This window comes from Saimiri boliviensis, chromosome 17 (assembly GCF_048565385.1).
Source record: "Saimiri boliviensis isolate mSaiBol1 chromosome 17, mSaiBol1.pri, whole genome shotgun sequence".
Classification (NCBI taxonomy): Eukaryota; Metazoa; Chordata; class Mammalia; order Primates; family Cebidae; genus Saimiri; species Saimiri boliviensis.
Window position 1 is genome coordinate 22,928,248 of NC_133465.1, and position 27,895 is coordinate 22,956,142.

The 27,895-nt window shown below is 50.6% G+C and overlaps 1 protein-coding gene across 13 annotated transcripts in view; it reads left to right on the top strand.

The window, feature by feature from the left end:
- The window catches only part of RAP1GAP2 (RAP1 GTPase activating protein 2), a 271,958-nt gene that overhangs the window by 67,839 nt on the left and 176,224 nt on the right, over positions 1-27,895 (top strand). The window contains exon 1 of one of the 13 annotated variants that reach the window (XM_074388358.1): positions 19,993-20,467. The exons of 10 other annotated variants lie outside the window; for them this stretch is intronic. In XM_074388358.1, coding sequence (XP_074244459.1) covers positions 20,361-20,467 — 107 coding nt within the window. In that variant the 5' untranslated portion in view covers positions 19,993-20,360. Of the gene's footprint in view, positions 1-19,992; positions 20,468-27,895 lie in introns of those variants that run through there. 2 more of the 13 variants (XM_074388361.1, XM_039476609.2) reach the window with 2 other exon arrangements.

Genomic DNA, 27,895 nt, shown 5'->3' on the forward strand with positions numbered 1-27,895 from the left:
TCGTAGGGATGTTTCAGGGTGAAATGAGCGAACACAGGAAAAACACTTAGTGTGGTGCTTGGCGCAGAGTTAGCGCTCATGACTGCAGCTGTTACAGAAGACACAGCGTTTAGGTGTGAAGAGGGTCTGGTGTCTGCATCCAAGGAACTCACAGTCTCCGGAGGAGACAGACGTCTAACAGTCATCTGCAAAGCCTGAGGCAGTGCCAATAGAGATATGGGAAGAATTGTGAATTCTTCCTGCTGGAATCAGGGAAGGCTTCTTGAAGGAGGTGGCACTTGAAGGTTGAAAAGGAGTCCCTAGGAAGAGAGAGGGTTGCAGGGGGCATTTCTCTCTCCTTCCTTTCTTCTTTTCTTTCTTTGTCTCACTGTCACCAATGGTGCGATCTCCACGTCTGGGGGATTTGCAAAGCAGTCATGTGAGTGAGGCAGGAGGGAAACCCAGTGGCAGAGAAGGTGATGCCTTTGGCCTTGGGTGTGGTGCATCTGAGGACCTTGTGGATCGTTCCAGTGGCGTTTGCGGTTGGGCTGTTTAGCTCAGGAGAGCTCAGCTGAGTGGACACCGACCGCACATCCAACAGCTCTCATTCCCAAAGCCTGTTCTGAGTGTGAGTCCTTCAAAAGCAGACAGTTCAGCCCCTGCTGGGCCTCATGGCACTTTCTAATCAGGGAGGCAGATGAGAACAGAAGGAAGAGTCCAGATGCTTTCACACAGCACCCAGTCCTTCGAAGGAAGTAGAACAGTGAGGCGACGAGGGCAGGGCTTGGGGCCGGAGGCAGGCGGCTACCCTGGGTGGGTGGTCAGAAAAGGGAACCTCTCAATAGAAGTGACATTTGAGTCCAGGTGCAGTGGCTCATGCCTGTAATCCCAATGCTTTGGGAGGCTGAGGCGGGACCACCTGAGGTCAGGAGTTCGAGACCAGCCTGGCCAACCTGGTGACACCTCATCTCTACTAAAAATATAAAATTAGCAGGGCATGGTGGTGCATGCCTGTAATCCCAGCTACTCGGGAGGCTGAGGCAGGAGAAGGTTGCAGTGACCAGAGATGGTGCCATTGCACTCCAGCCTGGGCCACAGATCAAGACTCTGTCATAAAAAAAGAAAAGTGACATTTGAGAGGAGACCTGAAGGAAGAGAAGGAGCCAGCATGAAGCTATCTGGGGAAGAGCATTCCAGGCGTTGGGAACAGGCTTGGCAGATGTGACGATGAGGAAGGAGGCCCCTAAGAGCAGGCGGGGCGGGAAGAGCCGGATGGGTGGGAACGCAGACAGTTTCCCCCTCTGCCAGCAGGTGGCACTGTTGGCCCAAGACTGCCTGGGCGTGGCGGGGAGAACAGGTGGGGCGGCAGGTGCTTTCACTTCGGGTCTGTGCTTCTGGCTGTGGGCTCATCGTAGGCTCTACCTCCACCCTCTGGGGAGAGAAGCCCTGGCCAAGGTCAGGAGAGCAGTTGAAATGGTTTCCGGGCTGTTCTGCTTCCCCGCCCGGTCTTGCTTTCAGTGTTTCTTTGCCTGCTGCCTCTCAAAGTGAGAGGTGACCGTTTCCTCCCTGTTCCTGGGTATCTGTGTCTTTGCTCTCTCCCTCAGTCTCTGTTCCTCCCTCTCTCATTGCTCCCTGGTGGGACTGGTTCCTGTCTCAAAGATTAATTACTTGCCTTTTTTTTTTTTTTTTTTTTGAAACAGGGTCTCATTCTGTCTCCCAGGCTGGAGCGCAGTGGCATGAGCTTGGCTCACTGCAGCCTCTGCCTCCTGGGTTCAAGTGATTCTCCTGCCTCAGCCTCCTGAGTAGCTGAGACAACAGTCCCACACCACCATTTTCCGGCTCATGTTTGTATTTTAGTAGAGATGGGATTTTGCCGTGTTAGCCAGGCTGGTCTTGAACTCCTGACCTCAAGTGATCTGCCTGCCTCGACCTCCCAAAGTGCTGGGATTACAGGCATGAGCCGCTGCACCCGGCCTCTTACATCTTGTCGTTAAATAAAAGATAATATCTACAAAACACTATTTTACATCTTGCCTTTCTTCTGGAGAATTCCTATCTGACCACTGAAAGCTGCTGCTGCTGCTGCTGCCTCTGCCCGCCCCTTTTAAAAATAACTGTGTAGTATTTCACTGTGTGGATTTAATTTTAGAGACTGATGATTCTTTTAAGAAATTTAATTTTGTATAACACAAGTAATATAAGAATACATTTTTGGCTGGGCACGGTGGCTCATGCCTGTAGTCCCAGCACCATGGGAGGCCAAGGTGTGTGGATTGCTTGAGCCCAGGAGTTTGAGAACAGCCTGGGGAACATGACAAAACCTTATCTCTACTAAAAAAATAAAAATAAAAAATTAGGTGTGGTGGTGCATGCCTGTAATCCCAGCTACTTGGGAGGCTGAGGTGGGAGGATCCCTTGAGCCGGGGAAGTTGAGGCTGCTGTGAGCTGTGATCACGCCACTGTACTCCAGCCTGGGTGACAGAGTGAGACCATTTCTCAAAAAACAAAAACAAAAAAACAGGACGAGTGGCCAAGGTGGGCAGATCATAAGGTCAGGAGTTTGAGACCAGCCTGGCCAACACAGTGAAACCCCATCTCTACTAAAAATACAAAAATTAGCTGGGTGCAGTGGTGGGCCACTCTGCAGTGGTGGGCCATTCTCCTGTGGGCTGAGGTAGGAGAATCACTTGAACCCGGGAGGCGGAGGTTGCAGTGAGCCGAGATCGTGCCACTGCACTGCAGCCTGGGCGGCAGAGCTAGACTCTGTCTCAAAACAAAAACAAAAACAAAAACAAAATGAACCAAATCATTTTCCTTAAAACAATCAGAACATTAAAGATAAGATCTCCTGTGACCAGCAGTGACATTCCATTTCTCTCCTCCCCAGAGTAGCCATTGTTCAGAGTTTGGCACACATTTTGCTAGTTATTTAAACAGGGCTGGGCACAGTGGCTGGCCAGGTGTGGTGACTCACACATGTAATCCCAGCACTTTGGGAGGCCGAGGTGGGAGGCTCGCTTGAGGTCAGGAGTTCGAGACCAGCCTAGCCAACATGGTGAAACCCTGTCTCTACTAAAAATTAAAAAAGTAGCTCAGCATGGTGGCGTGTGCCAGTAGTCCCAGCTACTCGGGAGGCTGAGACAGGAGAATCGCTGGAACCTGGGAGGCAGAGGTTGCGTGAACTTGGATTGCACGATTGCACTCCAGGTTGGGTCACTAAGCAAGACTTCGTTTCCAAAAAACAAAAACGGGCTGGGTGCAGTGGCTCACTCCTGTAATCCCAGCACTTTGGGAGTCTAAGGCGGATGGATCACAAGGTCAGGAGTTTGAGACCAGCCTGGCCGACATGGTGAAACCTTGTCTCCACTAAAAATACAAAAAATTAGCCTGGTGTGGTGGCATGCGCCTATAATCCCAGCTACTTGGGAGGCTAAGGCAAGAGAATTGCTTGAACCTGGGAGGTGGAAGTTGCAGTGAGCTGAGATTGTGCCATTGCACTCCAGCCTGGCGATAGAGCAAGTCTCCATCTCAAAAAAATAAAAAGTAAAACAAAAACAAGCCAGTATTTTTACATGCATCTTAAGTAACCATAGATGTCCACATATACAGACTTAGCTGATTCCTTCTAATCACAGTTTAGGGTCCAGCTTACAAATATACCACACCATGCTTACTGTTTCTCCTACAAATGGCTGTTCTTGATGGTTTTTTTGTTTTTTTGAGACGGAGTCTTGCTATGTTGCCCACACTGGATGGCATGACATCGGCTCACTGCAACCTCCATTTCCTGGGTTCAAGCGATTCTTCTGCCTCAGCCTCCTGAGTAGCTTGGACTACAGGCACACACCACCATGCCTGGCTAATTTTTGTATTTTAGTAGAGATGAGGTTTCACCATGTTGGCCTGGCTGGTCTTGAACTCCTGATCTCAGGTGATCCACCCACCTTGGCCTCCCAAAGTGTTGGGATTACAGGTGTGAGCCACCGAGCCGGCCTGTTCTTAAGATATTTTTACTCTGATAAAAAACATCCTCATATATGACTGTACACACATGAAAGTGTTTCTCTGGACTTGAATAAATTCTAGAAGTGAGATTGCTGGGTAATAGGGTAGGTGACTTTTTATTTCATCATACTTTCAATTGCCTGCCAATTTCTATGCCCACCGCTAGTCACAGTGTAAATGTTGCTTGTCTGCTGCGTGAAGCATCCTGTCTCCTTGTTGTGGTTACATTCCCTGATTTCCAGACCTCTGAGCTGCTCCGGCTCCTGCCTGCTGCGCCCTCCGCCCAGAGAAGCACTGAACTCTGTACGGTAGACCCGCCCACATCGGCCTCCCACAGTGCTGGGATTCCAGGCGTGAACCACCTCGAACCTATTGTTAATGGTCACTCATTGTGTGATTGTCACATCTCTTTTCTCTTTAAATACAGAACAGAGCTGGCTGTGGTGAACTGTAGTCCCAGCTATTCAGGAGGCTGAGGTGGGAGGTCATTTGAGCCCAGGAGTTTGAGGCTGCAGTGAACTATGATCACACCACTGCACTCCAGCCCAGGTGACAGAATGAGACCCTGTCTTTAAATAAATATAGAACAGCAGACCTGGCAAAGTTGTTTTGTAGAATGACCTACATTTGGGATTTGTCTGAATGCTTCCTTTTTTTCCCCAACATTTCCCTGGAATAGTCCTTGATTTTAGGGAAGAAAGATGAGATGAGTAGCTTGTGTGCTGACAGGGAAGAAGAAGGGAGGCATTCCTGTTTTATCTTCGGGGGCAGATTTGTGCCAGCCCCACCTTCCCCTTGGGTGCTGTCGAGAGGACTGTGTGCAGACCGCCCCAGCCTGCCACTGGCGGGGTGGTTGGTGAATCTGGGCGTGTGTGGTGTCAGGAAGTAGCTCCAGGGGCTGCTTCTGGGAAGGTGTCCCCATGGCCTTTCCGGAGGGGTGCTCTCTGCGGGAGAGTGAGTGGTGTGGCCGTCTCCCTTTCCTGAAGCTGTTATTTCGTTCCCTCCTGTGTTTCCTTGCCCGTTGGGTAGAGGTCTACTATGTTCACTAACTAGGTTACTAGTGACAGAAACCTCACTCAGACTGGCTTAAGAAAAAATAAAAAGGAAAAACAAAGTCCATGAAAACTTTTGTAATTGGTAAGTTTAAGAATAGTGGCTTTGGCCGGGTGGAATGGCTCACATCTATAATCCCAGCACTTCAGGAGGCCGAGGCGGGCAGATCACGTGAGTCAGGAGTTCGAGACCAGCCTGGCCAACATGGTGAAATCCCATCTCTACTAAAAATACAAAAATTAGCTGGGTGTGGTGGTGGGCATCTGCAATCCCAGCTACTGGAGAGGCTCAGGCATGAGAATCACTTGAACCTGGGAGGTGGAGGTTGCAGTAAGCCAAGATTATACCACTGCACTCCAGCCTGGGTGACAGAGCAAGACTCAGTCTCCAAAAAACAAAAACAAAAACAAAAAAAACAAACGGCTGGGGGTGGTATGTCATGCCTGTGATCCCAGCACTTTGGAAGGCCGAGGTGGTTGGATCACCTGAGGTCAGGAGTTCAAGACCAGCCTGGCCATCACAGTGAAACCCTGTCTCTACTAAAAATACAAGTAAAAATTAGCTGGGTATGGTAGCGGTTGCCTGTAATCCCAGCCACTTGGGAGGCTGAGGTAGGAAAATTGAACCTGAGAGATGGAGGTTGCAGTGAGCTGAGATTGCAATATTGCATTCCAGCCTGGGCCACAGAGTGAGACTCCATCTCAAAAAAAAAAAAAAAAAAAAAAAAAAAAAAAGAATACTGGCTTTAGGGCCAGCTAGACACAGGCAAGTGGAACAGCATCATCAGACTATCTATTTGTCCCTGTCTCTTGGCTCTACTTTCTGCATTCATTTCGTTCACAGGCACCTCTCCTCACATGTTATAAGGCAGCCACTGGCAGCTCTAGTCTGCCTCTTTGGAAACCTCAGTGGATAGGATTAAGCTGCTTCCTCCTATAGTACCTGTAAAAGTTCGGTGTTCATTCTGTTTAGACCAGCTAGGAATATGTGCCCATCCCCAAAGCAATCATGGTGGCCTGGTGAATAGAATATATGATTTGAGGCCAGTAGCGGTGGCTCACCCCTGTAATCCCAGCACTTTGGGCGGCCAAGACAGGAGGGTTGCTTGAGGCCAGGAGTTCAAGATTAGTGTGGGCAAAAAAGTGAAACCCTGTCACTACAAAATATTAAAACATTAACTGAGAATGGTGGTGTACACCTGCAGTCCTAGCCACCCATGAGGCTGGGGCAGGAGAATTGCTTACGCCTAGGAGGTTGAGGCTGCAGTAAGCTATGATTGCATCATTGCACTTCAGCCTGGGCAACAGAGCAAGACCCTGTCTGAAAAACAAAAACAAAAGCAGCCAGGCGTGGTGGCTCACACCTGTAATCCCAGCACTTGGGGAGGCCGAGGTGGGCAGATCATGAGGTCAGGAGTTCAAGACCAGCCTGGCTAACATGGTGAATTCCCATCTCTACTAAAAATACAAGTATTAGTCAGGCGTGGTGACATGAACCTGTAATGCCAGCTACTCAGGAGGCTGAGACAGGAGAATCGCTTGAACCAGGGAGGCAGAGGTTGCAGTGAGCCGAGATCGCACCACTGCACTCCAGCCTGGGTGATAGAGCAAGACTGTCTTAAAAAATAAAAAATAAAAAAAGCCTGAATTTGAATTGACCCAGCCTGCATCATGTACCCACCCCAGAGCTCAGGCTGAGTAGGCTGAGAAAGGGACAGTCCCATCTAAACCACAAAACCCAACAGTGATATCACAGTGCTCTCCAGGGGAACATCAAGGTACTGTCAGCCAGAGGAAGGGGCCTAGGAACGGAGCAGGCAGGAAGGCAGCTTCTGCTTCATCTGGTGACAGGCATCGTCAGTCTCTGGCCGAGTCAGCCCCTCACTTCCCAGGGCTCCATTCCTCTTCATTTTGGATTTTGTAGCAGTCAGTGTCCACAGGACCATTTGTGTCTGGGTCTCAGCTCTGCTTCTTAGTAGCTATGTGATCCTTGACAGAAGAATTAGCCTTTCCGGGTCTCAGTTTACTTATCTGGAAAGGAGGATGATGTTCGTGTTCCTTTTTTTTTTTTTTTCCGAGATGGAGTCTCGCTCTGTCACCCAGGCTGGAGTGCAGTGGTGTGATCTCGGCTCACTGCAACCTCTGCCTCCCTGGTTCAAGCGATTCTCCTGTCTCAGCCTCCTGAGTAGCTGGGACTACAGGTGCATGCCACCACGCCTGACTAATACTTGTATTTTTAGTAGAGATGGGATTTCACCATGTTGGCCAGGCTGGTCTCGAACTCCTGACCTCAGGTGGTCCACCTGCCTTGGCCTCCCAAAGTGCTGGAATTACAGGCGTGAGCCTCTGCACCCGGCCTCGTGTTCCTTCTTGATGGGGCTGAGAGGATCCAGTGGAGTAGTGGGTGTGGAGGTGCATGCACCTGGCAATGTACTGAACTGGGTGGGGCGGGGTGTGCTGCCCGCAAGGTGACTCTTCGGCTTCAGGGTGAGCGGGGCCTGCCCTCGCACTTTGACAGTTGGGATGGTGGCCTGTCCTGGGTTGCTGGCACCTCAGGATGTGTGGGGTGATTCTTTCACAGGTTGACATAGCATGGGCAGAACTCTGGCCCAGAAATGGGCTGTGGGAGCCCTTTGCTCATTCTCCGAGCTCCAGACGAGGAAGGGAGGAAGGTGGGCATGGTGAATTGGTTCAGTGACTCCCACATTGTAAGTGGGGGAGATGACATTAGGTGGTAAGAGGACAGGACACAGCATCACCTGACGCCGGAGAAAGCTGTTTATTCCCCTGTCAGTTCTCTTTCCACGAATCTTGCCACCTCAAGGAGAATGTTTCAGTTAGGGGCTAATGTGTGTTTAACACCTTTCTAACATGTGCCAACCTTCCTTATTAATAGAGAGAGTGGGCCGGGCGCAGTGGCTCATGCCTGTAATCCCAGCACTCTGGGAGGCCATGACGGGCGGATCACTAGGTTAGGAGATCGAGACCATCCTGGCCAACATGGGGAAACCCCGTTTCTACTGAAAAAATACAAAAATTAGTTGGGTGTGGTTGTGGGCGCCTGTGGTTCCAGCTACTTAGGAGGCTGAGGCAGGAGAATCATTTGAACCCAGGAGGCGGAGGGTACAGTGAGCTGAGATTGCGCCGTTGCACTCCAGCTTGGCTACAGAGCGAGACTCCATCTCTCAAAAAAAGAAAAAAAAAAAAATAGCGTGAGTTTCAGCCTCAGGCCTTGGGCTGGCAACAGTCTTTAGCCAGAATGTAATAACATTATTCAACGTTCAATATGTTTACTTTTATTCTGGTAGACTTTATTTTTTAAGGTTTAAAAATTATAGAAAAGGCCAGGCTCGGTGGCTTACGCCTGTCATCCCAGCACTTTGGGAGGCCTAGGCGGGCAGATCACTTGACGATAGGAGTTTGAGATAAGGCTGACCAATGTGGTGAAACCTGGTCTCTACTAAAAATACAAAAATCAGCCAGGCGTGGTGGTGCACACCTGTAAATCCAGCTACTCGGGAGGCTGAGGCAGGAGAATCGCTTGAACCCAGGAAGCGAGGTTGAGTGAACCAGTGAGCCAAGATGGCGACACTGCACTCCAGCCTGGGCAACAGAGTGAGATTCCATCTTAATAAAATAAATAAATAAATAAAATTACAGAAAAATCAAGAGTACAGAGTTCCCACATGGCTCTATAATCCAGTTCCCTACAGTTTACATTAGTATGGCCCATTTGCTGTAATTAACATTAGTATGGCCCATTTGCTGTAATTAATGAACCTGGACTGATGTATTTTCATTAATAACTAAAACCCACAGTTTATTCAGATTTTAGAGTTTTTTTCCCCTAACGTCCTTTCTCTGTTCCAGGAACCGCATTATATTTAGCTGTCACATCTCCTTAGACTCTCCTTGGCTGTGACCGTTTCTCAGACTTTGCTTGTTTTTGACAGCCCTGACAGTTTTGAGGTGTGCTGGTCAGGGCCCAGGCTTGGGTAATAGGTGAAGATTTGACCTCCCACCCTTGGATGTGAAACAAGTTACACATTCTTTTATTTTTCTAAAAAGTCTTCTAATAATATGGGCTAGCTGGGCACGGTGGCGCATGCCTGTAATCCCAGCACTTTGGGAGGTTGAGCCAGTCATATCACCTGAGGTCAGGATTTCGAGACCAGCCTGGCTAACATGGTGAAACCCTGTCTCTACTAAAAATACAAAAATTAGCTGGTGGCAGATGCCTGTAATTCCAGCTACTCGGGAGGCTGAGGGAGGAGAATTGCTTGAACCTGGGAGGCAGAGGTTGCAGTGAGCCAAGATCGTGCCATTGCACTCCAGCTTGGGCAACAAGAGTGAAACTCCATCTATAAATAAATAAAATAAAATAAAATAAAAACATGGGCTAAACGCATTGGCTCACACCTATAATCTTATTTCTTTCTTTTTTTTTTTTTCACACCTATAATCCTATTGTTTTGGGAGACTGAGAAGGATCACTTGAGGCCAGGAGTTCAAGACTAAACTGGGCCATGAAGTGAGACCTTCTCGTTCTAAAAAAAAAAAAAAAAAAAATTAGCTGGATGTGGTGGCATGTGTCTGTGGTCCCTGCTCTTCTGGAGGCTTAAAGCAGGAGGATGGATTGAGCCCAGGAGGTCGAGGCTGCAGTGAGCTGTAATCGCGCCACTACACTCCAGCCTGGGTGACAGAGTGAGACCCTGTCTCAGTGTAAATAAATGAAAATACGACTTTGTCCCACTCCCTAGGGTTGGCATGAAATACAGTGTTTTTAGGTCCTCCCCTCCCTAGAGTCGTTGAAAAGCCATGGGTGCCCTAAGAGAGACCTTCGAGTCGAGCTGCTGCTTTGGTGTCCTTCCTGGGCAGGCTGATGGGTGAGGCTCTGGATGTGAGTATCCGTTAGACGCCCATCTGAGTTCATGCCTCCAGTGCCAGGGCAGAGGGTGGATCTCCATCACTGCGACCTCGCTGCTCCGCCCTCCACTCCCCTCCAGCCAATCCAATTCTGTTAAGTCAAAAGCCTGGGAAAGGTTTTCTGGGGCAGAGGAAGCTCAGGCTCCAGAACATATAATCCTACTTCTTTTCTCTCTCTTCCTCTCTTAACTTCTTCCCCCTTCCTTTCTTTCCATGGTATTTATCGAGAGCTAGCTTAGAGCAGACACCATCCTGAGCGTGGGCTGGGGAGGTGACAGTGCTGACTAGAGTGGCATCGTGTCTGTCTCCACAGAGTTTACATTCCACTGGGGCCCCGGGGGCCAGAGGGGCAAACAGACCAAAAAACAAGCACACAGATAAATCAGCAACAACAAAAACTCCCAAAACCTCAACCTGGAGTAATGATCATGAAGGAAACAAGCCAGCAGCTAGGTGCAGAATCACTGAGGGGGTGCCCCGCAGGTGGGTGGTCAAGGAATCCCTCTCTGGGAGGCAGCATTCTTCTGGAACAGGTCTGTGGTACAGAAAATGACTCAGTTAATCCCCCCCCCCGCCTTCTTTTTTTGAAGTGGAGTCTTGCTGTGTTGCCCAGGCTGGAGTGCAGTGGTGTGATCTTTGCTCACCGCAACCTCCGCCTCCCGGGTTCAAGTGATTCTCCTGCCTCAGCCTCCTGAGTAGTTAGGATTACAGGTGTGCACCACCATGCCTGGCTACTTTTTTGTATGTTTAGTACAGATGGGGTTTCGCCACATTAGCCTGGCTGGTCTCCAACTCGGGACCTCAAGCAATCCGCCCACCTTGGCTTCCCAGAGTGCTGGGATTACAGGCTTGAGCCACTGCACCTGGCCTAATTTCCCCATTCGGTGGTTCAGTTGCATTACATCATTAATCATTAATAAAATCCCCTGCCTCCTGCTGCCTTGCAGGGTGGGCCGGTTTGGGCTTGAGACAGTTTCCATCCAGGTTCTCCAAGAAAGGCAAGAGCGTTGCCTTCCCAGAGTCATGCAGAGTGCACTTCTCATCACTGACATGGGGCCCTATGAGGGTCCCTGCTGGCCTTGGCGGGGGATGGTCTTGGACACCTTTCTCCCATATCCCCTGTCATGTAAGGTGAGATGGACAGTGTTCATAGCACCCATGCTCTCAGCCCAGCTTGCCAGAACCTTGAAACTGATCCAGTGTATTCAAAAGCAGGACATTATTGGTACACTTTGGTCCTTTAGTTTCAGCTGTGATCCATCCTTTGTGACCCACATAGCCCCATTCTGCCTTGTGATACCCAGTGAGTGAGGGGCTGGGGCCAGGGTTGGAGGAAATGGCCAGAAGCAGAGAGTTTGGAGCCTTGAGTAGAAGGAAGATGGCCAGTGCGGTTTCTGAAGCTGCTTTGGGACTTGGAGGGCTTTTCCCCGTAAGAGTAGAGGGAGTTGCTTACGTGAAAGAGCCGTGCTTAGAACAGGAGTGATGTAGGCTAGACAGCCAGAAGGACTTTCCCTTTGAAAAGGGTGGAAAAGCCCCAGGAAGCAGGCCTGGTGGGAAGCAGGCAAATTGCAGGCCTGCAGTTGCTCAGCAGGAGGTTTAGAGCTCAGCTCCCGGCAGGGCCCGGGGAAGCTTGGGGAGACTGTGTCAACAGTGAAGATGAGCTTTGTGTTTACCCTTTAGGCTAAAAGGACTTAATGTCAGGATGCGGGGGGTCATTAACACATCAATGAGATAGAGTCCAGAGTCTGTCAGGAGGAACCTGTGGTCCCTAAGCCAAGCCGGAAAGGCTTTGATTACACCCACCAAGAGGGGCATTTTCCCTCTGGAAAGGAAGAGCCAACCCAGAGTTCTTCAGGGACTGATAGAGGAGAAACAGACAAATTCAGACAACAGGGAAATAAACTAGAGTTTAGTAGGAATTGGGTAAAAGGGTCCTCAACCTATAAACTTTCTGGTTAGCGAGGCGTGTGAACTAGCAACCAACCCCTGGTAGGATCCGCAGTGAACCGGGTGGTCTGCTGGAGGTTGAATGGAAGGTGAAGTCAGTGTCCCTGCCTCATCTGGTCCTGGCCGCACACTGGCCTGGTACCCCCATCCCTGCACACGTAAGGTACTGGCTACTAGTCCTAGCCCAGACACACCCCGAAGCGCCTCAGTCTGTCGTTTTTTTGGGGGACCGAGTCTCGCTCTGTCTCCCATGCTGTAGTGCAGTGATACAATCTTGGCACACTACAATCTCTGCCTCCCGGGTTCAAGCGATTCTCCTGGCTCAGCCTCCCAAGTAGCTGGGATTACATGCGCCCGCCACCACACCTGGATAATTTTTGTATTTTTAGTAGAGACGGGTTTCACCACGTTGGCCAGGCTGGTTTTGAACTCCTGACCTCAAGGGATCCGCCTGCCTTGGCCTCCTAAAGTGCTGGGATTATAGGCACGAGCCACTGCACCTGGCTTAGTCTTTCTAAAAACTTGCAAACAGCAAATAGACACAAGTCAGGAGGAAAAAATGGAGAGCCCAAGAGAGGTTCTGCAGATGGGATCGGAAAGCCTCAGGTGCTCGTTCTCATTTTTATCAAGCTGCGTTGTCTGGTTTCCCAGGGAGCGGCAGAGGACACAGACTCCACCAGCAACAGCGAACAAGGCCACTTATAGATGACTTTCAGGGTGCTTTCACATGAATTCACATTTGTCATTTTATTTCATTTACAAAATTAATACTTAGTCCTTTACATACAAAATTAATACATGGTCCTTTTTTTTTTTTTTTTTTTTTTTTTTTTTTTTGAGATGGAGTTTCGTTTTGTCACCCAGGCTGGCAGTGGTGCAATCTTGGCTTAGTCCTTTACATACAAAATTAATACATGGTCCTTTTTTTTTTTTTTCTTGAGATGGAGTTTCGTTCTGTCACCCAGGCTGGTAGTGGTGTGATCTCGGCTCACCTCAACCTCTGCCTCTGGGTTCAAGTGATTCCCCTGCCTCAGCTTCCCGAGTAGTTGGGATTATAGGCGCACGCCATCACACCTGGCTAATTTATATATTTTTTAGTAGAGACAGGGTTTCTTGATCTCTTGACCTCATCATCTGCCCGCCTCGGCCTCTCAGTGTTCTGGGATTATAGGCGTGAGCCACTGCGCCTGGCCTAGATCATGTTTTTGAGATGCATCCATGGTGTTGCATATGTCCATATTTTGTTCCTTTTTATTGTTGAGTGGTCTTCCACCATGTGGAATTTCACTCTGTCACTCAGGCTGGAATGCAGTGGCCGATCTTGGCTCACTGCAGCCTCCGCCTCCCGGGTTCAAGCGATTGTCCTGCCTCAGCCTCCCGAGTAGCTGGGATTATAGGTGTGCGCCACCACGCCCGGCCAACTTTGGCTATTTTGAATAAAACTGCTGTGAACATGTTCATGCCAGTCTTTGTGGAGAGCACGCATGCTTACCAAATCCTTGCAGCAGGTAATAGGATGGCAATATTGTTATTCCCGTTTTACAGATGAAGACACTGAGGCTCCGAGGGGGTTAGTTCCTATTCCAAGGCCACAGAGATAGTCAAAACTGGGGGTGGGATCCTAACCCAGGTTTGTCTGACTGCAGCGTCTGCGTTTTTTTGTTTGTTTGTTTTTTGTTTTTTGAGATGGAGTTTCGCTCTTGTTACCCAGGCTGGAGTGCAATGGCGCGATCTTGGCTCACTGCAACCTCCGCCTCCTGGGTTCAGGCAATTCTCCTGCCTCAGCCTCCTGAGTAGCTGGGATTACAGGCACACGCCACCATGCCCAGCTAATGTTTTGTATTTTTAGTAGAGACGGGGTTTCACCATGTTGACCAGGATGGTCTCGATCTCTTGACCTTGTGGTCCACCCGCCTCAGCCTCCCAAAGTGCTGGGATTACAGGTGTGAGCCACTGCGCCCAGCCCGCATCTGTGTTTTTGTTCCCTCACTGTAGTGTTTTTGCATCACAGCTGTTTGGGGCCATCAAGCATAGGGACAAATGGACGTTTCCCCTCAATGGCCTGTCAGTTTCTAACTGCATTTTAGCTTACTACACTAGTTGCTATTGATAATCAAGGATCTGAGTCACCATGAAAAGATTCCACCAAACCTGTCTTTAAAGGACAGCAACATGGAAGGTGTGTGAGAGAAATTGCTAGCTAGGGTCATGACAGCATCAGCAGGCTAGCAAGGACGCACACCAACAGTTTTGCTTCCCAAAGCTCTAGTGGTCTGGAAATCTCACATAGTTGTAATTCACCATCTCCCAGAGAAGCCAGGCACAGAAGGCGTTACTGGATATATAAAATAGTATATAAATAATCCGTGTATAAGAAACCACTCTGTTCTCTGTAGAGCCACACAGAATAGGGTTTTGGAGAGTCTGCTAGTTCTCGCTTTGAAAGATGTTGCTAAGCAATGTTACTAATATTATGGAAAGACAGCTTCCCTCCCGGCTTTTCCGCTCAGCCCCAGAAACCCTCGAGTTGGAAGTGGTTTCAGGAGTAGCAGCAGCTGGGGAGGTTTGGTAATCAGTGAGGTGAGGCTAGGGACCTTGGGTTGGAGAAGGATTGCGCTGCTGGCCACCCAGCCCTTGGCCTCATCAGCTCCTGATTCTCTGGACTGACTCCTGGGCAGCCTCTATGCAAAATAACACCTCTTCATGTTCATCAGAAATTTCACACACAGAAGGATCCTTCTGAATGTTTTCACTGTGGAAAAAATTATTGTAGTCATGCTGCTTAGCAAAAATTCAAAAATCCGTAAATGAACTTCAGAAAAGAAAGTCTTTTAAAATAACTTCAGTAACCCAAGGGCTAAATGAAGAACTTCTTTCTTCCTCCCTCTACCCACTCTCCGTAATCCCTGAACAGGAAGGCGGCAGGGTTCTGACTGACATCGCACACTGCAGGCTCCCCCTTCATGGCTCTGGGTACTGGAGTGCCGAGTGCCCACGGCTGAGTGGGATCTGTGGGTTTCCTCGGCGTGGTTTCCTTTCTTCGGAGCTCGGAAATGCCACACAAGTCACGGAGACTGTTTCCAAAACCTGAGCCAGTTTAGATCCTCTGCTTAATATGACGTCTGTGGCCCCAGGAAAGTTGGCTGAGCTGAGGTTTCCCAGGCTTGTCTCTGAGGCCTCCCAGCCATGCCTGAGGATGCCGTGGCCTGCGTTTATTACAGAGGGACCCTATTGTGGTGGGATGGGGCTCTTAGGGCTGGTTGTGGGCTCTGGGAGGGGATTTTAGAAGCGGGGAAGAGAGGCAGTATGTTGGCAAAGATTCTTCCTGTGTCTCTCTCTTCTCTTTCTTTCTTTTTGAATTGGTTATTTCTTTATGAGACAAAGTCTTGCTCTGTTGCCCAGGCTGGAGTGCAGTGGCATGATCTTGGCTCACTGCAAACCCAGCCTCCTGGGCTCAAGCAGTTCTCCTGCCTCAGCCTCCCAAGTAGCTGGGATTACAGGCACCCACCACCAAGCCCGGATAACTTTTGTATTTTTTTAGAGATGGGGTTTCACATTGGCCAGGCTGGTCTTGAACTCCTGACCTCATGTGATCCTCCCACCTTGGCTTCCCAAAATGCTGGGATTACAGGCGTCAACCATCGCGCCCAGCCCATCTCTCTCTTTTCCAAAATAGAAACTGCAAATGATTTCAGTCTTTCCCTTCCCCCACCGTCTTCCTGCCTCCATCCTCCCCCTCTGTCTTCCTCCTAAAGGGGGGGCATCCCAGAGACGCAACTGTGCTGTGGCCCAGCAGGGGGCGCTGATGCACCTGCCAAGAGTGGAGGTTTTCTACCAGCACAGGTGTGAGTGTTCAGCTGTGTGCGAGGGGGCTTCTGAGTGATATGCCTGCGCAGGTGTGTGTATTTGTATACCCTCAAGGGCTGAAGACAGCGGGGATGCTGGTCTGTCCTTTCCAGCACTCTGTTTATAACCCTTTCGTTGCTCCAAAGGTTGTGTTGTCCATGGAATGAAAGGCTGGGACCCTGCCCATAAGGGGAAGGGGCAAGGCATCTGAAGACCCCTGGTTTTCATCAAAGGCCCCAGCCTCCTTGCTTCATAGCCCCTCTTGCCCCCACTCACCCCAAACCACAGCCCAGAAGGTGGCAGTCATTCTGCTGAGCAGTGGGGCGCTGGGAGTTGGAGGTTGGGCAGAGCGAGGAGAAGGAGTCTGCTGCAGGCTGGCTCTCTGACCAGGGGCAGGGGCATCGGGGCTGATTCCTGCTTTCTCATGGACGTGTCTCCTGGAGCTGGTTCCCAGGCACAGAAGGCCCTTTTCTTCAGGGCCAGGCATGCGTGTCTGTCTGCCTCAACCCACTGGCCCCTTAGGAATTGGCTGTGCAGCTGTCTGCTCTCTGTTCATGATTAACTTCCCCGTCCCCCGCCCCAGGCCTGATTCCCACCCAGGCCCCCTCAGCCTTTCGAGTTCCCCGGGACTGGGAGAGACCTGGCTTGGCAGCTGCCTGGCACTTTGTTCTCTGGGACGACTGTGGGCTCCGGAGGCTGGAACAGGCCACGGAGATCCTGTGAGCTGGGACCTGGAGGGAGACCCCTTCACTGACTGCTGTGGTTCTCACTTCCTGTGGGCTGCAGGCGTTCAGCTTTCTCAGCCCACCCCAAAGTGCCTCATGAATGTGGCCTCAGAGCACAGTAATGTGAAAATTCTTCCCTGTCCGTTCTCTTTTGAACTGGGATTTTTTCAAGGACAGTGCCTTGCTTTGGTGGAGGCGTGTTACTAACACCTAACACCACCTGCTTTTTTAAGGAAGGTGCTTCAAGCCTAGAGCTTTTGTCAGGCAACAGTATTGAGGTAAAATCTGATAAATTTATATTTGTTTTCATGGCAGGAATGGCAAATGAGAACGGATTGTCATTCAGGGTTGCAATAACATTTTCTTGTAAAATTAAGTAAAGGCCGGGCTTGGTGGCTCACATCTGTAAACCCAGCATTTTGGGAGGCCGAGGCGGGCGGATCACCGGAGGTCAGGAATTTGAGACCAGCCCGGCCAACATGGAGAAACCCTGTCTCTACTAAAAATACAAAAATTAGCCGGGTGTGGTGACAAATACCTGTAATCCCAGCTACTCGGGATGCTGAAGCAGGAGAATCACTTGAACCCAGGAGGTGGAGGTTGCAGTGAGCTGAGACCACACCATTGCACTCCAGCTTGGGTGACAAGCAAAACTCCATCTCAAAAATAAATAAATAAATAAATAAATAAATAAATAAATAAATAAAATTAAGAGAAAACGTGAGTTGATTTAATTAAAATAAAATAATGAACAGCAGAGCAGCGTGACGTTAAGACAAAGAACCGTGGAGGTGGTGGTGAATGGCCCAGTTGTGGAGACCTTTGGCTGGGCTCACTGCACACACTGGCTGGAAATGGTCTTGTTTCGTGGTTTGCTGTGTGTTAACCCTGTTAGTTTCGTGCAGACATGGTCTTCCATTTTTCTCTCTTGCCCTGGTTGCTTGCATAAAGCTGGACATACTGTACGTGTTTCATACATCCTGGTGGAACGGGTAAGCCTAGCATTGATGGTTGTTCCATTGTCTTTTATTGATGGGTTTTCTCGTGCTTTGGGGTTCCCTCTGTCGGGTGTGGGGCATGGGTATGACAGCTGTCGGGGCTGGAGTGGGAGTTAAGAAGGGAACTGCTGTCTGTGCTCTGGAGGTGGCAAGCTTGTAGGGGCAGGGGCAGAAGGATGGAATCTCGCCGCTAGGAACATTCTCCCTCTTAAAGACTTGGGAGTCAGGGTCTGAGAGGTTATGGTTTTTGGGGACAGCCTTGTGTTTGCAGCCACATTGGGGTTGTGGAGGGACCGAGAGGGCTGGGAACTCCAGAATCAGAGAAAGAATAATGGAACTTGCTGGGTGGATTTGGTGTCTTCATCATCCCAATACCCTGTTGTTGTTTGAAGAGATGGGGGTCTCACTATGTTGCCTAGGCTGGTCTAGAACTTCTGGTCCCAACTCAAGTGATCCACCTGCCTCGGCCTTCCCAAGTGCTGGGATTACAGGTGTGAACCCTCCTGTTACCCACGTGACCTTAACTAGCACTTGACTTGAGCTAGCTCCCACACTCGCACCTGCTGGGAAGGAGGGTCTGGCCTTCTGCTGAGATGCAGCCTTATGTGTGTGGATAAAATACACCCCATGCTAGGATAGACCTAAGGCCAGCGCCCTCATCACCGTCTCTGCCATCTAGCGGAAGCAGTCCGTCAGCTACCTACCCTGTGGGTACTTGGGTGCTGTGTGCTACAGCGAGGCGGGAGAGGGGGAGGAGAAGCTCTGGGCTGTGCTGCTGCTCTTCCCTCTTCTCCACCAAGGACACTCATTTATTCTTTTACCAGACCAATTCTTTTTTTTTTTTTTTTAGACGGAGCCTCACTCTATCACCTAGGCTGGAGGAGTGCAGTGGTGTAATCTTGGCTCACTGCAACCTCCGTCCGCCGCTCCCGGGTTTAAGCGATTCTCCTGCCTCAGCCTCTCAAGTAGCAGGCGCCGGTCACCACGCCCAGCTAATTTTTGTATTTTTAGTAGAAACGGGGTTTCACCATCTTGGCCAGGCTGGTCTTGAACTCCTGACCTCGTGATCCACCTGCCTCGGCCTCCCAAAGTGCTGGAATTACAGTGAGTCACCGCACCCGGCTTCCAGACCTGTTCTTAAATCACTACTGGGATAGTACTTGCAGCCCGCCTAACCGGCAATCCCAGGAGTGGGCCCCGGGTTATTCCAATCTTTAGCTATAAAAAGATGTCCATGGCTATCTGTATCTCTGATCCCCCACAACCCCGACAGGGAGAGGGTGGGAGGGGGGCAACGCCAGTGGTAATGGCCTCTTCATGAATAGACCAGGTGGATTTTAGTACCACCCTGGGGCTCCCTTCCCTCCCCGCCAGCTCCAGTGCCAGCAGGAAGCAGGGCTGACGCCTCCCGGCCTCGAATTTGTTTGCAGCCCCTCTCTCCTCTCCATCCAGCATGGTCCCCTCCCAGCCTGGATTTTCTGTGTTTGCTTGAACACCAGACTGTAAAAAATACAAGGCAATTTGCTTTGGGGGACGTCTTTGGCCCCTACAGGGCTGTTACCAAAGATGGACTAATTGGCTTGTTTAAATTCCCTCCAGCCCCTTGCCCGCCGCCTCCTTCCCTAGGGGGAAAAGCGGTGAGTGATGCTACAGGGGCGGGAGGGGCCTGGAAGGCTGGGCAGCACGTGGAAGTGGATGAGGGGCTTGTGAGCGAGGTCCCATGCCGAGGGTAGGGACCAGGCCCTAGCTCTTTCCCCGGGACCTGGCGCGACCCTCCGTCCTTCCTTCCCTAAGGAGCTGAGGCTGGTGCGGTGTGCAGGGGCGGGAGGGGCGCAGGCGGTGAGTGCGTAGAGGCCAGGGCAGGGGGGCGGGGAGGGTAGAGTTGGGGCAGCCCGGCCTGCCTGGAGGAAGTGGGGTCGCCGTGAAGTTGGTTCTTGACCCTGTGTGGAGTCAACTCCCAGGGCCGGGAGAGCCGGTGTCCGCGGGGAGCCGACCCCAGCCCGCCCCTGAGCCCCTGCGCCCTTCCCCTGCCATCCTTGCGCGGACCACGGGGGTAGGCGGGGGGGGGCAGAATTCCGCCGCCTCCACACCCGCCCCGACCCCGGGCCCCGGGCCCGACGGCTGCGAGCCGGGGTGGGGGTGGGGGCGGGGGCACCGGGCTCAGGTGCCCTCCGTTCAGCGCGGGAAGGCCGGGAGGTGAGCGCGCGCGGGCAGCGTGTTTGGACCGAGGACGCGCGTTTCCGCCCGGTGCCTGTTTTCTCTCCCTGTTTTAAAGACAGTGACAGCATCGGAGAAGTATCCCGGGGCCGGGCCGGGGAGGGCGGCCGCCGCCTCTGCCTGGGGAGGGAGCCCGGGGCCGGGGTAGGAGCGGGCGAGGAAAGGCGGGGCAGGGGCCGGGACCCGGGAGGGCGCCTGTGGGCCGTGCAGGGGGCGCCGAGTTCCCGGGAGCGTGTCCCCTCCGCCCGCGCCCCAAGCCCTCCACCATCCGGGCGGCCGAGGCCGGGGCGCGGGAGGCGGGGCCGGGGCGGGTCCCGGCGCGGGCGGCGCGTCTGAGCGGGAGCCGGGAGCTGCCCGCCCGGGCCGCGCCCCGAGCGAGTCTTGGAAATGCCCGCGCCGGGGGAGCGGACGACGGCTGCCCCGCGGGCCCCGAGGAGACGCTGAAGGTCGCCGGGAGGGAGCGAGCGTGCGGTCACCTGACCCCCGGGGCGCACCTAGGCGGGGCGGGGCCCATGCGCGGCGGAGGCCGGGGGCCGGGGCGCGGGCGCGGGGCGCGGGCGCGGGGGCCGGGCGCGGAGCTGGGGCGGCGGCGGGGACAGCAGCGGGGACAGTAGCCGGGACGCGGGCGGGCGAGGGCGCGGCCGGGCACCGCCGGCGACCTCGCCATGTCCCAGCCCGCGGGGAGGAGGCACTGCCGAAAGGCGGGGATCCGCGCGGCCGTGGTGCTCATCGGACTCCTGCACAAATCCCGGAGGCAGAATAAAGAGAAAAGGTAAGCCCCGGCCCCCCGCTCCCTCTGCTCGCCTACTCGACTCCTGTTTTCTTCGGGGTGGACTTTTCCGATGGGGGTTCGGCTCCGTGCTGGCTGGAAAAAAGCCTCCCCTCCCGGTACGGTTGCGGGGAGAGAGTTCGGAGCTTTGCCCCGAGACCGGCTGGTGCGGGGGAGCTTGGGCAGGACCTTGGCGGAATCGGGGGCGGGGGCGGCTAGGAGGTCCCTCGGGGTTGATCCCTGACCGAGAGACCCCGAGTCCGTCGCCCCCAGACCCTCTGCTTGCAGAGCGCAGCCCCTTTTCCCAAGCCTGCGGCCGCGGATAGCCTCCATCCAGCTCGGCGGCGCCTTGCGCCGGGGTTGCCATTTGCTTCTCTGCAACTTGGCTGAGCCCGCGAGGTGCCTGCCTGGCCGCGATCCGCCTGCTGTGCGCGCGGTGCCGGCGGCGAGGAGCAAGTTTGGAGGTCGCCCACTCCCCCCGCCCCCGCGCCCCACTGCCCCGGGGTGACTTAGGGTTTTCCGCCTTTGCCCCTTCGCCTTCCTTGAGTTTGCGTTTCTGTTTGCTCCTGGGTGTTGAAAATAGTTTTCTTTAGCTATTTCAGAGACGTTTTGGACGACCTGCGTGGTGATAGGTGTGGGGCTTGGGTGGGCAAAGGAGGTTCTGGGGAAGCGTTCTGGGCTGCAGCCCCCAGCTGAAATCTACCAGACCCCACGGAGCTACCCAGGCAGGTCGTTGGCACAAAGCCTCCCTGTTCTGCTAGGGTGCATGGCAGAGCCTCCAGCAATGGGGGGAGGGGAGGATTCGCGCTGACTGCCCACAGAGATGTTGCCGGGGTTTGGGGTAACGTCCAGTGACTCTGCTGGATCCTCATTTCCAGTGGAGTTTTGTACCCCTGTAAGACACAGGCAGTGGGGCCAGAGATACCTGGGGGTGACCATCAGCCTCTGGACTTGCCACAGGCTGAACGCACTTGGGGAGGCAGCAGGTCATGAATGGGGGACTTTGAGAAGCCGGCAGGGATTGCCCTTGTGGCAGGTTGTCCTCCATTCTCTCGTCCCCCTCCCTATAATGTAGAGTAGCAGGACGTTTCCCACAGCATAGAATGCATTTCCAGTGAAATGACATAAGGTGGCTGAGCATGGAATAACATTGAGTCACCTCGTGAGAAAGTTCTTCCCTTTTCCGTTCCGTTCTCTGCGAAGCCTTGTGAGTTCTTTAGGGGAAAGTTTCAGGTTGGTGCTAGTCGGCCTTTGACACCTTTTGTAGCAAAGAGAGAACTGACCTCTGGCTCTGGCCCTCTAGGTGGTGCAGGGTGCCTGGCTAGAACTTAGGTTGTTTTATTTATTTTTAGGATTCCTTCCTGGTTAATGGCCAGGGGCACTGATTTTTTTTCCCATTTGTGGTAGTGATATAAAGCATTACTTTAAATTAAACATATGAATCTATTTATCTAATTAATTTCTTTTATGGGGGGGTGGGGAGGCAGAGTTTTGCTCTGTTGCCTGGGCTGGAGTGCAGTATCGGGATCTCGGCTCACTGCAACCTCCGCCTCCTGAGTTTAAGTGATTCTCCTGCCTCAGCCTCTGCAGTAGCTGGGATTGCAGTCTCCCACCACCATGTCCAGTTAATTTTTTTTGTATTTTAGTAGAGACTAGGTTTTTACCATGTCACCCAGGGTGATCTCGAACTCCTGAGCTCAGGTGATCCATCCGCCTTGGCCTCCCAAAGTGCTGGGATTACAGGTGTGAGCCACCTCACCTGGCCAAAATGAATCTGTTTAATAGAAATAGTAGTAATAATAGTACAAGTGTGATGAAATATAGTGGAAATCCTGCAAGTGGTCTAGGTATGGCTGATGCCAGGGCCATGTGGGTCTAACAGGAAGAGCTGCCTTGGGAACTCTGGAGGGCAGTGTTCCAGGGCTGGACCCCATTTTGCCCTGGACTTTGATTCCCTTCTGTTTTCTGCCCTCCAGCATTTTGTCTGTAGAGTGGTGGTGAACAAGTCAACTCTCTAAAACCAGAAGGATGTATGGGATGGCTGGTCTGAGATAGCCTGGGCCTTCTTTGAGGGCTGAAAGGGGACATGTGCTTGGTAGAAAGGCAGCTACATGGGCCCAGCTCCTGGTTCTGAGTATAGAAAGGTGGTGGTCGGTGGTCGGTGGTCGGTGGGTGGAGAGGAAAAGCCCCCTGCACCGAGAGCTAGACGTCCTCTCCCTGGCTCATCTGTTGACTGTGGTGTGATGATAGATTTCATCACTGTGAGCCTCAGTTTCTGCCGCCCCACAAAAGGCTTGTGGGGCGCAAGTCAGATCATGTGAGTGAGATGCGACTGAAAGGTACGAAGTGCTGTAGCAGGGTGAAGGGGGTTTGATCAGCACTGCTCCCACTCCTCTCCCTGACCCTCTGCCCTGGTGACCAAGGTCAGGTGTCTGGTGGTGATGGCCCCACCAATAGCAGTCAAGACCAGCCATGTTCGGCCAAGGAGGGCATGGGCCTGGCAGAATGAGTCTGTGTGGGGGGATGCAGTGAGGCACAGGGGAGGACCTGGATGGGGAGCGGGAGGGATTGGCTGGGGCCAGGGCGCCCCAGGCCCGTGGAGTCTTTTCTTTCTTCCTGAATGCACTGCGCTCTTGCCTGCAATACAGGCAAACATTACTGGCCTTCCCAGCCCCTGGCTTCATCCCATTCTTTTGTGGCTCCAACCATCCTGATGGCTTTGGCCATGGACTTAACCTACCCGAGGAGAAAGAGTGATTGGTTTCCTCATGGTGCTAAGTGACCTCTGCTTCCCTGGCTGTATCTGGAGTTTCTTTGTCTTCAAGCGTCTGAAATCAGTGCAGCGAACACTATTGACGCCGGCTCTGCGGGTGCTGGTGGCCACAGGAGGCCTGGAGCAGGCTGCAGCTGCCAGCCTCTCTTCAGCATTTCCCAAACTCCATGCTGGGTGTTAAATTTGATGAGTTCTTCCTTCCTCCCCGTCATCACAGGGTTGTCAGGCTCAGGCCCCTTCTCATCCTCCCGGAAGGCTTGATCCATCCATTGATCGTCCCAGCACCTTTAATTGACAGGCGTGTGCAGATAACACTCTTGGCTCTTAGCTTGAAGGGTTGAAATGGTGGTGTGTGGCTTGCAGTGATCGCCCAGCGGTCTTTGCCATCCTCCTGTTCTCTCCAGGCCACTTGGAAATATTGCGTATTAGGGGACAGGGAGGTGTGCCAGGCAGGGTGGTAATGAGACAGGTGTCCCATATAGACCCAGAACTAGGAGACTCCCAGGCGGTCTTGATAATTCCCAAGAATGATGCTCCAACTTCCAGAAATGGGTGTGGCACTCATCATTTAGGATGTGGCCATGCTCTCTGGGAGTTGTAGGGAGATTATGCCTCTTTCTACCCATCTTCCAGGGTTTCTGGCACATAGGATCTTGTAAAAGCAGCGACGTGTCTGAGAGGGGATTGAGTTTGAGCATAGCTGCCAGGAGACACCTGGATGAAGCCTTTCTCAAAACTGGCGGCTTGGAAACTGTTTTGATTTTCAGAGCCTGCTTCTTATAGATGTGGGTAGTGGGGAGCTTGGCTCTCTTAGGGGGAAAACAGGCTCCTTTGCTGGGAAGGACAGAGGCAGAGGAACACAATCAAAATCTGTACGCTGTTGGCTGGGCATGATGGCTCACGCCTGTAATCTCATCACTTTGGGAAGCCAAGGTGGGTGGATCACCTAAGGTCAGGGGTTTGAAACCAGCCTGGCCAACATGGTGAAACCCCGTCTCTACTAAATATACAAAAATTAGTTGGGCGGGGTGGCAAGCGCTTGTAATCCCAGCTACTCGGGAGTCTGAGACAGGAGAATTGCTTAAACCTGGGAGGTGGAGGTTGCAGTGAGCCGAGATTGTGCCACTGCACTCCAGCCTGGGCGACAGAGCAAGACTCTGTCTCAAAGAAAAAAAAAAAAGTACATTCTGAAAAATGTGGATAAAGTCAGTGTGGCCTAGGGTGTGACTTTCTGAACTGGAGAGAGGTCATTTAGCATAATGAAAACAAGTCCACTTCTTATACTGGCAGTAGGTAGTTATTTTGGGACAACTCCCATTGTGGAGTTTATGAAGAGGAAAATATGGATTCACTCATCATTCAGCAAATTCTGGCAGGCTCTCAGGTGAGAGCCTTGGATCTAATGAATGTGATCCCTTTGTTGTGGAGTATCATATCTGGTGGGTTACTTATGGGTAGAAAAAGCCTATTGCAATTCTTTTTTTAAAAAATGTTGCTGTGGAAATTCTCAAGCATACACAAAAGTAGAGAGAATAGGGTAACATAATACCTAGTTTCACTCATTATCAACTTATGGTCAATCTTCTTTTGTTTATTTACCAATACACTCCTCCACAAAATTACTTTGAAGTAAATCTCAGACATTAGATATTTCATTCTTAAATATTTCAGTTTGCATCTTAAAGACAAGAATTCTTGGCCAGGCACAGTGGCTCACACCTGTAATCTTAACACTTTGGGAGGGTGAGGTGGGAGGATCACCACTGGAGTCCAGGAGTTTGAGACCAGCCTGGGCAATATAGTGAGATTCATCTCTACAAAAAAATGAAAAAATAAACAAACAACAACAACAAAAAACAATCAAGCATGGTGGCATGTGCCTTTGGTCCCAGCTACTTGGAATGCTGAGGCATGAGAGTTGCTTGAACCTGGGAGACAGAGGCCGCAGTGAGCCAAGATTGAGCTACTATACTCCAGCCTGGGCAACAGAGCGAGACCTGTCTCAACAATAAAACAACAGAAGGTTAAGAATTTATTTAAAAAAAAAAAACATAACACTACCATTATTATACTCCTCTAAATTAACAATGATTTCTTAATATCATATTGAGTCAGTATTTGAATTTCCCCAGTTGTCTCATAAAAGTTTTCAAAAGCTTTTTTGAGTCAGAATTCAAACAGTACTAGGTGATGGGTGATGTGTCTCTTAATCCACATTTTCCTCCAACTCTTTTTTTTTTTGAGACAGGGTCTTCCTCTGTCTCCCAGGCATGATCTTGGCTCACAGCATCCTCCACCTCCTGGGTTCGGTTCAAGCGATTCTTGGGCCTTAACCTCCTAAGTAGCTGGAATTACAGGCGCTTGTCACTATGCCTGGCTAATTTTTGTATTTTTAGTAGAGATGGGGTTTTACCACGTTGGCCAGGCTGGTCTCTAACTCCTGGCCTCAAGTGATCCGCACATCTTGGCCTCCCAAAGTGCTGGAATTACAGGAGGCATCAGCCACCCAACTTGGCCCTTCCAATTCTTTTACAAAAAAAAATTTTTTTTTTTTTTTTTGTAAGAAAGAGGAAGAGAAAGGGGGAGAGAGAACAGGAGTCTTGTTCTATTGCCCAGGCTGGAATGCAATCTAAAAATAGGTATTAAAAACTTCTTTTATGCTGATAATTGTGCTTAACAGTGGAGACAGGAAGGAATAAGGGAAGAAAATAACAAACAGCCAACCAATATTTCATTTAAGTCTGTGAAATGCTATGCAAATGCTGAAGAGTGATTTACTTCCAATTATGTGGTCACTTTCAAAATAGGTGTAATGTGATACTGAGAAAAATGTATGTTCTGTGGACCTGGGGTGAAGAATTCTGTAAATACTCACTGAGTTTACTTGTTACAGGTCTGAGTTCAAATCATAAATGTCCCTGTTAATTTTCTATCTTGTTGATCCGTTGAATATTAACAATTTGGTGTCAAAGTCTCCCGCTATTATTGTGTGGGAGTCCAAGTCTCTTTATAAGTCATTAAGAACTTGTCTTAGCCGGGCGCGGTGGCTCAAGCCTATAATCCCAGCACTTTGGGAGGCCGAGGCGGGTGGATCACGAGGTCAAGAGATCGAGACCATCCTGGTCAACATGGTGAAACCCCGTCTCTACTAAAAATACAAAAAATAAGCTGGGCATGGTGGCACGTGCCTGTAATCCCAGCTACTCAGGAGGCTGAGGCAGGAGAATTGCTTGAACCCAGGAGGCGGAGGTTGCGGTGAGCTGAGATCCCGCCATTGCACTCCAGCCTAGGTAACAAGAGTGAAACTCCGTCTCAAAAAAAAAAAAAAAAAAAAAAAAAACTTGTCTTATGTATCTGGGTGTTCCTATTTTGGGTGCATATATATTTATGATCATTGACTCCTGTTGTTGCATTGATCCTTTTACCCTTATGTAATGTCCTTCTTTGTTTCTTTTAGTCTTTGTTACTATTAAAGTCTATTTTGTCAGAGACGAAAGTTATAACTCCTGTTTTTTTTGCTCTCCATTTGATTGATAAGTCTTCCACCAACCCTTTGTTTTGAATCTTTGTGTGTCCTTGCTTATAAGATGGATCTGGATACAGCATACCGATGGATTTTGACTTTTTATTCAATTTGCCTGTCTGTGTCTTTGATTGGGGCATTTAATCCATTTAAATTTAGGATTAATATTGATATTTGTGAGTTTAATACTGTTGTTTAATGCTAGCTGGCTATTTTGCCCTTTAGTTGATATAGATTCTTCATTATGGAGATACTCTTTACCTTTTGGTAAGTTTTTGGGATGACTGATACTGGTTGTTCCTTTCTGTGTATAGTGGTTCTTTCAGAAGCTCTTGTAAAGCAGGCCTGGTGGCGATGAAATCTCTGAGTGCTTGCTTGTTTGCAAAAAATTTTATTTTTCCTTCATTTATGAAGCTTAATTTGGCTGGATATGAGATTCTGGGTTGAAAATTCTTTTCTTTGAGGATATTGAATATTGACCCCCACTGTCTTCTAGTTTGTAGAGTTTCTGCTGAGAGATCTGCTGTGAGTCTGATGGCCTTCCCTTTATGGATAACCTGACCTTTCTCTCTAGCTGCCCTTAGAATTTTCTTCTTTATTTCAACCCTGGTGAATCTAACGATTATGTGTCTTGGGGTTGCTCTACTTGAGGAATATCTTTCTGGTGGTCTCTGTATTACCTGAAGTTGAGTATTTTCCTGCCTTACTAGGTTAGGAAAGTTTTCCTGAATAATATCCTGAAGAATATTTTCCAGCTTGGGATTCATTCTCTTCATGACCTTCAGGTACACCTATCAGTCGTAAATTAGGTCTTTTCAGATAGTCCCATATTTCTTGGAGACTTTGCTCATTCCTTTTTACTCTTTCTTCTCTAATCTTGTCTTCTCGTTTCATTTCATTAAATTGGTCTTTGACCTCTGATATCCTTTCTTCTGCTTGATCAGTTCAGCTGTTAAAACCTGTGCATACTTCGCGGCGTTCTCGTATTCTTCAGTTCCATTAATTCACTTATATTCCTCTCTAAATTGTCTATTCTTATTAGGATTTCAAGGTTCTTAGTTTCTTTACATTGGTCTAGAACATGTTCTTTTTTTTTTTTTGTTCTTTTTTTTTGAGACGGAGTTTTGCCCTTGTT